Source organism: Leptonychotes weddellii, chromosome 3 (assembly GCF_054177405.1).
Source record: "Leptonychotes weddellii isolate Sample4059 chromosome 3, ASM5417740v2, whole genome shotgun sequence".
Lineage (NCBI taxonomy): Eukaryota > Metazoa > Chordata > Mammalia > Carnivora > Phocidae > Leptonychotes > Leptonychotes weddellii.
In genome coordinates, this window is record NC_138371.1 from 5,953,286 (window position 1) to 5,965,282 (window position 11,997).

The following is an 11,997-nucleotide window of genomic DNA, read 5'->3' on the forward strand; positions in this document are numbered from 1 at the left end:
GGGCGCCTGGGTGGCTCAGTCGTTAAGCGTCTGCCTTCGGCTCAGGTCATGATCCTGGAGTCCCAGGATCGAGTCCCGCATCGGGCTCCCTGCTCGGCAGGGAGTCTGCTTCTCCCTCTGACCCTCCCCGCTCTCATGCTCTCTCTCTCTCATTCTCTCTCTCAAATAAATAAATAAAATCTTTAAAAAAAAAAAAAAAAAAGCACAGGTGACAACCTGGAATTGCTTAAAAAAAAAAAAAAAAATGGGCAAAGGACTGAAATAAACATTTCTCCAAAAATACACAAGTGTCCAACAAGCACATGAAAAAATGCTCCACATCATTAGTCACTAAGGAAATGCAAATCAATACCAGGAGATACCACTTCACACCCACCAGGACGGCCATGATAAAAAAAAAAACAAAAAACAAGTGTTGGCAAGTGTGGAGAAACTAGAACCCTCCTACGTTGCTGTTGTGCTGTTGGAAATGTAAGATGGCATGGCCATTGTGGGAAACAATTTAGAGGTTCCTCAATAAGGTAAAATCACATAACTACCCAACAATTTCACTCCTTGGGTAAATACCCAAAGGGACTGCAAACAGGCATTCAAACAATAATTTGTTCATGCAGCTCTATTCAAAACAGCCAAATAGTAGAAGCAATTTGAATATACATCAACAGATGAAGGGATAAACAAAATGTGGTCGATCCATACAATGGCATACTATTCGGCCATAAAAAGGAATGAAGCACTAACACATGCTACAACATGGATGAACCTTGAAAACATCATGCTAAGGGAAAGATGCCAGACACAAAAGGCCACGTATTGTATGATTCCATTTGCATGAAATATCCAGAAGAGGCAAACCCACAGGGACAGAAAGCAGATGAGTAGCAGGGGAGGAGGAGGGAATGGGGAGTGACTGCTTAATGGGGAAGGGGTTTCCCCGTAGGGAATAAAAAAGTTCTGGAACTAAATACTGCTGATGGTTGCACAGCATTGTTAATGTACCTAACGCCACTGAACTGTATACATTTAAAAGGGTTAAAATGGGGGGGCACCTGGCTGGCTCAGCTGATAAAGTGTGTGACTCTTGATCTCAGGGTTATGAGTTCAAGCCCCACACTGGGCAAAGAGCCTACTTAAAAATAAAATAAATAAAAGTAAATAAAAATTTCTTAAAAATAAAATGGTTGGGGCGCATGGGCAGCTCAGATGGTTAAGAGTCCGCGTTCAGTTCAGGTCATGACCTCCAGGTCCTGGGATCTGCCCATGTCGGGCTCCCAGCTCAGCGGGGAGTCTGCTTCTCCCTCTCCCTCTGCCTCTCCCCCTGCTTGTGTTCTCTCTCTCTCTCTCACATGAATAGATAAAATCTTTAAAAATAAACAAATAAAATGGTTGAAATGGTAAATAAAGAAAAAGAACAAGAGTGCCCCTCTTCCAACTTGCTACAAGGGACAATGCACCACTCAGCCTGGGTCCTGGGGTGTACTTCACCATCATGGGGCGAGAGAGCCAGGCTCAGGAAAACCACCACAACCCAGGCACCTTCACCTTCAGATGCAGAAGAGCAGAGCCGGCCGGAAGTGGGTGGCAGGTGACCCAAAGCATCGCACTACTCAGACTGAGGTGGTGGGCAGAGCCGGCCCAGACCAACACAGGCCAGCACTGGACCTGTGGCCAATCTCGGGCGGGACTCGCATTCCCTCCAGCAGCCAAGCACACAGGTAATGGCAGTTCAAACCCGCAGACCGGCAAACACATTCCAGGACTGATAAATCAAAACAAGAAAGTGGGGATGGGAGGCTGAAAATACACCATAAAGCACATGCATAAATCTAAATGAATTTATTACAGAAACCCGAAGTCCATTTTAGCAAATGTGTGCTTCTTGTTTTAAGATTACAGGAAGACACTGACTCTATTAAAAAAATTAAAGTTTTTTCAAGGACAGGGAGCACCAAAATGAGAACAGGATGAAATTAAAGTACAACAAGCTGTGATACAGGACATGATTAGAAAAGGAAGCAAAAACAATCACACCCCAGCAGAATTAAAATCCACATATGAGGGGCTAAAGGGAAAAACATACACTGCAGAAAATGTCATTGGTTGTGTACAAGACGTAAGTGAGACCTCACAGAAAGCTGCAGGATACAGTGGAGAAAAGCTTATGGACAGAGTGGTAAAGGGACAGATTAACCTACAAATAATAAGAACCACAGAAAAGGAACACAAAATAAATGGAGATGCACAACTGAGAGGTACAAACCCAAAAAAGGAAAGCAAAGCCCTGCCAGGCTGATGTGCTAAACTCACTGGGCACTGCCTGCCCGGGGCACAGTGGGGAGGAGGGCAGCACCGCTTGCCGGCCAGGGCCAGCCACCTCAGCCCCAGGTCACCGTGCCCCACGACCCCACCTCGGGCTCCAGCCCAAAGATGAAATGACAGATCGTGTGACACCCCAAGCAAATGCTCACAGGCCAAAGAGCCAGCTTGAAGGGGCTGCCCTAGGAAAAAGTGGGCCATTTGAGCATCAAAAGGAATGATTGCGACTGACTGCAAAACACTGAATAAAAATAGTGAATCAACAGTGACAGAGAGGGAGAGCAGAAAGGGAACGTTTGCCTCCGCTGGAGAGGACTCTCCTAACAAATCCTTACTTTGAAAATTGGTAATTAAACAGAAAGAATCCAGCAATTACCCTGCCTTTTTTAGGAGGAATTGTAGCCCTTCCCCAGTTGAAGTGGGAAAAATTTACAGAAGAATACCAACAGACAAACGTGGAAGAGATGACAGAAAGGGGGGAATCTCCATTTTGTAAACTCATAATGTAATTGATTCAGGCAAGTCTTACGTATGAATGCTGAAAACCGTTAAAGATGAGGATATCTGCATGGTGCCCAGGAAGCACCTCACAGGGCACCTCCTGACAAAGAGGGATATCCACATTTCCAATGGAAAGATCTAGCATCTCCACATAAAGCAAATGATGAAACAGCAGAGGGGACAGCCTGACAGGACACTGAACATCCCAGATCGAGGAGCTTTGCCCAAAACATCAACCTGAATGTAATCGAGTCTTCAAACCTCTCGCTTCCAGTTTACAGCAAATGAAAGGATCAAAGAAACCACAAGGAAACAATCAGACAAATCCAGACACGGATTTTACAAGACCACTGCCCTTGTCTCTTCAAAAAGTCAATGTCATCGTGGGGAAGGGAAGGAGAAGGTGCCTGTGGGGAGCTGAGAGACTGAAGAGGTACAACAACAAAATGCAATGCATGAATTTTGATTGGTATGTGGTCCACCAAGGGAGGCTATAAAAGACATTTTTGGTTCAATTGGGGGAATCTAAAAATCATGTGCTCATTAGATATGAGAAAATTACAATTAATTTTTAGGTGTAATAACGGTACATAGGAAAACATCCTTATTTTTAGGAGTCCTTATTTTTAGGAGTTTAGGTAGAATAATGGCACATTTCAAAATGCCATTTTTAGGAGATGCATGCTGAGCTATCTAGGGGTAAACTGTTGTGATGCCTACAAATTACTTTCAAAAGGTTTAGCAGATTATTTATATTCAATACATATAGATAAGGCATTTGTGGCGATACATTAACAATTACTGATTCCTGGTAGTAAGTATATTAGGCATACACTGTACTATTATTCTTTTTAAATTTTTCATAATTTAAAATTGAAAAAGAGCTTTCCTTGCAAAGATATTCTTCACAGAATATATAGTACAACCATTACAAGGGATAAGAATAAAGAGATTTTAATAATATAGAGAAATGCTCATAACATTAAAGTGAAAACTTACATACACTTTCATTCCAATTCTGTTAACATACCCAGAAAAACAGTCTAGAAGGAAATACAAAAGTAACAGTAATGATAGTGCAGGTGGACCTCTGGGTGCTGAAATCAAGAACTTACTTTCTTCCCCTCCCCTCCCTTTCCTCCTCTTCCTCCCCAGCTTCTTCCACTTCCTTCTCTGACTGGTCCTCCCCCCTGCTCTGCCCACATCCTAAAACCAGTGGCTGAGCTGAGCGGGCCCTCCCTCCCACCATGCTCCCTCTCTCAGGCTCCAGGAACCACTCCCACTGTTGCCACATGACTGTCAAGGGGATGGGTAGGACCCAGTAGAAGAGGTGCAATCTGGAATCTACAAGGCTCGGGTGGCTTCATGGCACACTGGCAAGCCACGTAACTGCTCTGAGTCTATACCCCTCATCTGTGAAATTGGGATAGTTGAGAATAAGAGGATCCAGGGTACCACTGCAGCAGGGCCCAGTGAGAGCAAAATCCCAGAGCTGGTCCTCCACGTAGAGCTCCTTATCTCAGAGAAGAGCTCCATTATCCAGTCAACGGAACCACAACCTTCCTCTTCCCCAACACCTACACCAAACCATCGCTAAGTTCTCACAATGCCAAATCCAACGAACTCTATCACCACCACCACAACCTTGGCCCAGGTTACCAGCACCCACTCAGGTGGCTACAACAGAGCCAGAGCAATCCTTTCAACATAGATCAGATTATGTCTCACTCCTTCCTAGAACCTTAAAGGAGGGACAGCTGGCTGGCTCAGTTGGTAGAGCATGCGACTCTTGATCTTGGAGTTCGAGACCCATGTTGGGTGTAGAGATTACTAAAAAAAATAAAATAAAATCTTAAAGCAATAGCACCCCACTCCTACAGAGCCCCCCAATGCAGCCTCCTACCCAGCTCCCCAGCCTCATGTCCCTATCAAGGTCACCTTAAGTCTTGCCAACTCTATACACACCAGCTTTCTTCCAGCCCTTTGACTTCCCCAAGTACCCTCTGGCCACAGAGGCTTTGTATACCTCTTTGACCAACTACAATCTCCTCACTCTTTCATTAATCCTTTAAGAAAAATCTTTTTCATTATAAAATAGCACACATTAAGTCCACAGAACAAAAATGCATAATTATCACAAATTGAGAACCCACCACCTAGGTCAAGAAACAGAACACTACCAGCCCTCCAGAAGCTTCCTCTCTCATGCGCCATCCAATCACTACCCATATTTTCCCATTATCCAGACTTCTCTGGTAATCATTTCTTTGCGTGCAAGCTTAAAGACATAAGCAGGCAAGACTAAACACCTTAGTGTCCTATCCATTCCGTCCTGGATATAAATGGAATCATACACAACATTCTTTCATGTCTGGTTTTTTTGGCCAGACTACATTAATGCTGTGATTAATCCTTAAATCAGCAGGTAGCAGCAGTTCATTTTCATTGATGCGTAATATTCTCTTGAAAGAACATACCATAATTTACTTATCCATTATACTGCTGACTGATGTTTGGGTTCTTTCCACTTTTGAGCTATTAAAAAAAAACACTAGTAATACTCTTGTACTCTTACGTTAGCTCACATAAGCTATTAGATATATACATCTAGAAGTAGAATTGCCAAAACATAGGGTATACATTTTTTCAACTTTAAAAGACACTGCCAAAATGTCTTCTAATGTGGTGTTACCAACTTAATATTCCCACTGACAGAAGATGAGCTTTCCCTTGCTCCACATCCTTCCTAACACCGGAAAGAGACATCAAATGAAGAGATACACAGGGCAAGGTATGGGAGTGGGGAGGAGCAGAGCTTCCATGCCCCCTCTGGGAATGCCAATCTCCCCCCCACACACATTAATGCGTTCACCAACCCAGAAACTCCTGGAATCTCCTTGTTAAAGACTTTTTACAACTCAATCTCCAAACCCCCTCTGCTCCTAGGAAGTTGGGGGTAAGGCTGAAAATTTACACCTCTCATCACTTGTTTGGTCTTTCTGGTTACCAGCTCCCATCCTGAAGCTATCGAGGAGCCCCATCCCAAGTCACCCCATCAGCATAAATTCAGGCGTAGCCAAAAGGGGCTCATTATGAATAATGAAAGACAACCTTATCACTCATGCTCCAAGTGAACATGAATTTTAGGGGGACACTATTCCAACTATTCCTGACCCCAAGGTAAAAAGCAGCCAGCCCCAGATGCCAGCTCACTTCCACAGACCTTCATCCTCCCAGTTCCAGCCCTGTAATACTGCATTATCTTATCAGCTGCCTCCTATTAGCAGATGGTGCTTGGCAGAAGGCTGGTCAGTTACTCGGCCCACCATTACCAGAAGCAGAAGTCACTTTATCCTACTCATCTCCTCCTACCGCCCCCCTCCCAGTAGCAGGTCAAATTCACCTATTACACCTTCTCAAAGCACTCTGGCTAACACCTGCTTAACGCTCATCCCTGTCACAAGGCCACACTAACCGTGCGATTACCTTCTTAATGTCTGTCTTGTCTTAGCTCCAGGGGTGTTTACGGTTGTTGTTCAGTAAGGTACCCCAAGTGCCTAGTACACTTAATATTTGCTGAGTTAAAATGAATCTGTGAAATAAGAAAAATAATGACTAGCCCATGGTATTCCCACTCGTATTTAATAAATTAACTTTTTTAAAAGATTTTCATTGCTATTTGTTTGCCACATTTTTTTTTTTAAAGATTTTATTTATTTATTTGAGACAGAGAATGAGAGAGACGGAGAGCACATGAGAGGCAGAGAGCACATGAGAGGCGGGAGGGTCAGAGGGAGAAGCAGGCTCCCCGCTGAGCAGGGAGCCCGATGCGGGACTCGATCCAGGGACTCCAGGATCATGACCTGAGCCGAAGGCAGTCGCTTAACCAACTGAGCCACCCAGGCGCCCTGCCACATTCATTTTTATTTGCTCTCTTGGCTGCTAGAAATGACGAATCAGCCAGCTTGAGATGGGGGAGGAGGGGTTCAGAGAGAATGATTAAAAAGACAGAAATAATCATAAAAGAAACCATTTAATGAAGGCTGACGACATGCCAGGCCCTATGCTAAGTGTACGTAGATTGTCCCATTTACTTCTATGACTTAACATCATTTCTATTTTAGGGATCTGACAACTCCTATTATCCTTTCTATTTTGCAGATATGGAAAACTGAGGCTCAAGGCTCATTTAGTGTCGCTACCACCAACCCAGGAACTGGTATTTTCCCTGTTTCATATCAGGAAACCAAGTCTTAAGAGAGATCTAGGAACCTGTCCGTGATATCTCGTATCTCATAAGTGGGAGCGAAGGGTGTGAATCAACTTCGTTTAACACCAGAGTTTAGGCTCTTAAATACACATGTGAGCTTTAAAAACCTTTCATATGACTACACACCCGCTAGGATGGCTATAATTAAGACATAATAACTGAGGGCGTGGAGAAACTGGAACCCTCACACACTGCTGGGGGGAAGGTAAAATGGTGCAGCCACTCTGGAAAGGAGTCTGGCAGTTTCTCAAAGGTTAAGCACAGAGTTACCATGTGACCCAGCAAACCTATTCGCAGGTAGACACCCAAGAGAAATGAGACATATGTCCACACAGAAACATGTATGTGAATGCTCACAGCAGCCTCATCCAAAATAGCCAAAAGTGGAAATAACCCAAATGCTCACACTCCAACATGGATGAACTTTGAACAATTAACGCTAAGTGAAAGAAGCCAGACACAAAAGGCACATACTGCATGATTCTATATATGCGAAGTGTCCACAATCGGCAAATCCTCAAGACAGAAAGTACATTAGCAGTTGTCTAAGGCTGAGAGAGTTGAGAAGGAATGAGGAACGGGTGCTAATGGTTATGGGGTTTCTTTCGGGGGTGATGAAAACATTCTAAAATTGACTGCAGTGATGGTTGCACAACTATGCATATACTAAAAACCACTGAACTACACACTTTAAAGGAGTTAACTGCATGGTATGTGAATTATATCTTTATAAAGCTATTTTTTTTAAAGATTTTATTTATTTATTTGACAGAGAGAGACACAGCGAGAGAGGGAACACAAGCAGGGGGAGTGGGAGAGGGAGAAGCAGGCTCCCCGCAGAGCAGGGAGCCCGATGTGGGGCTCGATCTCAGGACCCCGGGATCATGACCTGAGCCGAAGGCAGACGCTTAACGACTGAGCCACCCAGGCGCCCCAATATAAAGCTATTTTTTAAGTCTTTTACAACTTAAACATTTTGCCTAATATCTGCTAGTCTTCATTTCACAATGGGAAAAATGCTTTGTTTAAATTTGAAATCAGGAATATGAGCACTTTTGTGCACAAAGCCAAAAATGTGAACTTTTTTAAAACTTTGAAATAGATTAGGGGCGCCTGGGTGGCTCAGGTCATGATCCCGGGGTCCTGGGATCGAGCCCCGCATTGAGCTCCCTGCTCGGTGGGAAGCCTGCTTCTCCCTCTCCCACTCCCCCTGCTTGTGTTCCTGTTCTTGCTGTGTCTCTGTCAAATAAATAAAATCTTTAAAAAAAAAAACTCTGAAATTAGATTACACTCTATCTTAACTGATAATGCTTCACAGAATCACACTGTTCTTTATTCAAATTTCAAAATACTTTATAATGTGCTAGTGAATTAATCTACCAGTGTATTAGCCCCATCTTCTTTTTTCACTCTATGAGGTCCTACAGAGTTGTTACTGCGCGCTATGGTTAGGAAATACAAATGAAGTAATGTGTTTGCTGGACACAGTCGGAACTTTGGAAAACATCAGACGTGTGAAATGCTAAACTACTAAATGACCATGTCAAATCTCCACTCATCAAGTTTTCGTAATGCTAAAGACTTGGGGGAAGGTTTTAAGAGAACCTCATAAACTAAAGATTTCTTTGGGGTTTGGGAAGGCTTCTCTTGACACGTATGGCATATGGACTTGTTTCTCAAAGTCTGGTCCATGGGCCAGCAACAGTGGCAGCAGCATCTCCTGAGAGCTGATTAAAATGTAGACTCTCAGGCCCCACCCCGGACCTACTCAACCAGAATCTGCATTTTAACAAGATCCCCGGCGATGTGCCTGCACATTTCTTTTTCCATTAAGACAGTTCTTAGCTTGCACTGGACTGGTATTTCAAAAACTTGTCCGCAGTTCCATTCCTTGATCTTCTGCTCTACTCCAAACTGCAGAGGGGCTGATCCCTAACAGGCTGGGTGTCCCAAGCAAGAGGGGGATGGGGTGAGACTCCAGCAGCAGCTGCGCCCTCTGAAGGCACCAGGGCCCACCAGACAGCCCAGGGCAGCCTCTTGGCAGGCGGGAGTTGCTCCTGGGGTCCGAAATGCTACCTCCTCCCTCTGTCCTCCAGCTCAGGGGTGACAGTGGGCTCCTATTTGTTGCCTCATCAGCCACTGTCTGCATCCTCAGTTCTTCATCACCTGTGACCACTCCCCTACATTAAATGCCCTCTGTTTTAAAGATTTCTTTTTTTAAATTTGAGAGGGAGAGAGAGAAGGAGAGAGAGCATGTACCAGCACAAGTGGGGCGAAGGGCAGAGGGAGAAGGAGAAGCAGACTCCCCACTGAGCAGGGAGCCCGACTCAGAGACTCACTCCATCCCAGGACCCTGGGATCATGACCTGAGCTGAAGGCAGACACTTAACCGACCGAGCCACCCAGGTGCCCCAAATTCCATCTGTTTTAAATACTTCAAGTGGTTTCAGCTTTCCCGTTTAGACCCAGAATGATACCCCGTACCATTCTGGATATTTCTCTTAGGCACCACATATACCAGAGCAATTTTCTGAATGGCTTATCTGCTTCAAAAAATGGGGGGGAGCTATTGCACACAGAAAACCTCACACTTCCCACATTCAGGCAATCTCTAACAACACGAAAGAAAAATTTGCCTTAAGCTATTTGTACAGCAGATGTGACTGTATTCAGCAACTCAAATCCTCAGGGTGTATTTTTAACACTCTACCCATCACTCCTCCTCAGCCAGAACAGCTGGTAGGTACAGCAGCTATTGTGTTTGGGTTTTTTTTGGGGGGGGGGGGAGAACGCCTCCTAAAGAATACAATTCTGGACAAACACTGGAATCTCTGAGAGATCTAATCTTAATCACACTTGTAAATCACATGATCTACCCCACACTGGGCACATACCATGCTCCAGGACCAAACAACAGGGGAGAGCAACTCTTAACAGTATCATTTAGGGCTACTTGGAGATCTTCCTAAAAGCACATCTGACTGGTCACTCCCATGCACTGAATAACCGTCAGCGGCTCCCTCCTGCCCAAGGCCAAAAACCCAACTCCACAGCTCACCCTTTAAAATCCAGCCCAATCTACCTTTCCAGCCTCTTCCTAATTCCTCTCAACCTGACCCACTCACCTTCAGATCATTCCCAGGTGTGCCTAAACCTTTAGATACAGTATGTGTCAATATGCATCAACTATGTGGAAAGCGCTTCCTTCCCCTTTCCCTCAAGATCTGTTTAAAGAGGACCTCCCCTCCCTGCCTGCCAGGGTAGCTGGATTCTCTGTCCCCTGAGCTTCCACAGCACTTACTAGGTCATACTGTCACATGCGCAGGTGTCCATCTCCCACAGACTAGGAGCCAGACTCCTACCACTGTACGTCTTGGGATCCTGACCATGGTTCAGATCCAGATCCACCTTTACTACCTGTGACACCCTGGGCAAGTCACTTCACCTCTCTACCTCGATTTCCAATCCCATAAGATAGGGATGATGGCTAACACCCAACTCAATGGGTTCTCGCTAGTACTAAATGAGTTACAGCCCATGCAGACTGCTGTAAAGTTTAACCCAAGAAAAGTGCCTGGCACATTGCCTGGTAAGCGCTGAAGAACTGCTCTCATTACAATTATTATTGTTACTGTTATGCCTGCAACAAAGGAGGTGTTCAATACCTATTTGCTGAATAACTGGAACACTTCACAATAAACTTGTTTTTAACACGTTCAGACCAAAAACTACCCCCACCAAAGTATCAAAGGCTGACAGAAGGTAAAGCAAGAAATGGCTCCCACGGTGAAAGTAGCAGCTGAACCTAACTGGCCCCGGAGGAAAAGCGCACTGCAGCAGAATGAGAGTCTGTGCCAGCTGGATGTGCCGGGGCTGCCCACAGACCCAGCCTGCCCTCAGCCACCTGTCCAGCCACCTGCCTGAGGCAGCCGTGTTCTAACAGACAGGGCTCACCTGTAGCCAAAACCATAAGCAGTTTTCAAGAGGAACCGCAATGGGAAAACAAAGGGCGCAACTTTCCTCCTGCAGAAAGGAAATGCGTCTTTCTGCTGCGAATATTTAGCGTCTGGAGTTCTCCGCGGAGAGTTAGGTGCCCAGCGGGTGCGCAGCCAGGGAAAGCCCCCTCTCTCGGCTTTCCCCAGAGGGAGGGAGAGCCGGTCATAGAACGCGCATCCCTTCCCTTAAGGGCACGAAAACACACGCGAGTCAAGGAAGAGCCCCCACACCCGGGTCCAGCTGGATTTCCCAGGGGACCACAGGTGAGTCTGCAGAGCACCCAGAGGGAAATGACCTGGTCAGTCCTCAGAAACGTGCAGAAGCCGGGGCTCGGGGAGCGTGCGCTTGCGGGACACAGCCAGCAGCCCCCATTTCTGGTGCGCTCGCCCCCCGTCTCTAGGCCTCAGTTTCCTCCCGGTCCTCGCAGCGTGGGGCTTCCTCGCGGCCCACCCGCGGCGGGCGCCCCTGGCCCCGGCGCCCCGCCCCACCCGCTCGGCCCCGCGCGGCGCCCACCTGCGCCCCGGGCCCGGGGTCCCCGCCGCCACCCCGCCGGGAGGACGCGCTCAGCCCGGGCGCGGGGCGGGGCGCCCGGCCCGTTACCCCGTGGGGCGCACTCCGCCCGGACGGCGGCGCCCGGCGGGACCCCGGGCCGGGCTGGGTCGGGCCTGGGCGGCTCTCGGGCCGGGCCGCGGGCCTCACGGGGCTGCCGCGGCGTGAGGGGCGCGCGCCCGGGCCGCCGCCGCGGGCTCACCTTCTGGCGGATCTGGCCCGACGTGGACACCTTGCGGATGAGCTTCTGCGGGGAGCCGGGCTCCGCCTCGGGCTCGCTGTCCGACGACTCCTCAGGCGGCGGCGGCGGAGGTGGCTGCGGCGGACCCGGCGGAGGAGCGCCCGCCGCCGCCGCCATGCTGCCG

General features: G+C 47.1%; 1 protein-coding gene across 2 annotated transcripts in view; it reads right to left on the bottom strand.

Annotated features, from left to right (window-relative positions):
- Positions 1–11,997, bottom strand: part of DGKD (diacylglycerol kinase delta) — a 116,472-nt gene extending 104,475 nt beyond the window's left edge. For both annotated transcript variants that reach the window (XM_081813363.1, XM_081813358.1), the window contains exon 1: positions 11,835–11,997. In XM_081813363.1, coding sequence (XP_081669489.1) covers positions 11,835–11,990 — 156 coding nt within the window. In that variant the 5' untranslated portion in view covers positions 11,991–11,997. The remainder of the gene's footprint in view (positions 1–11,834) is intronic.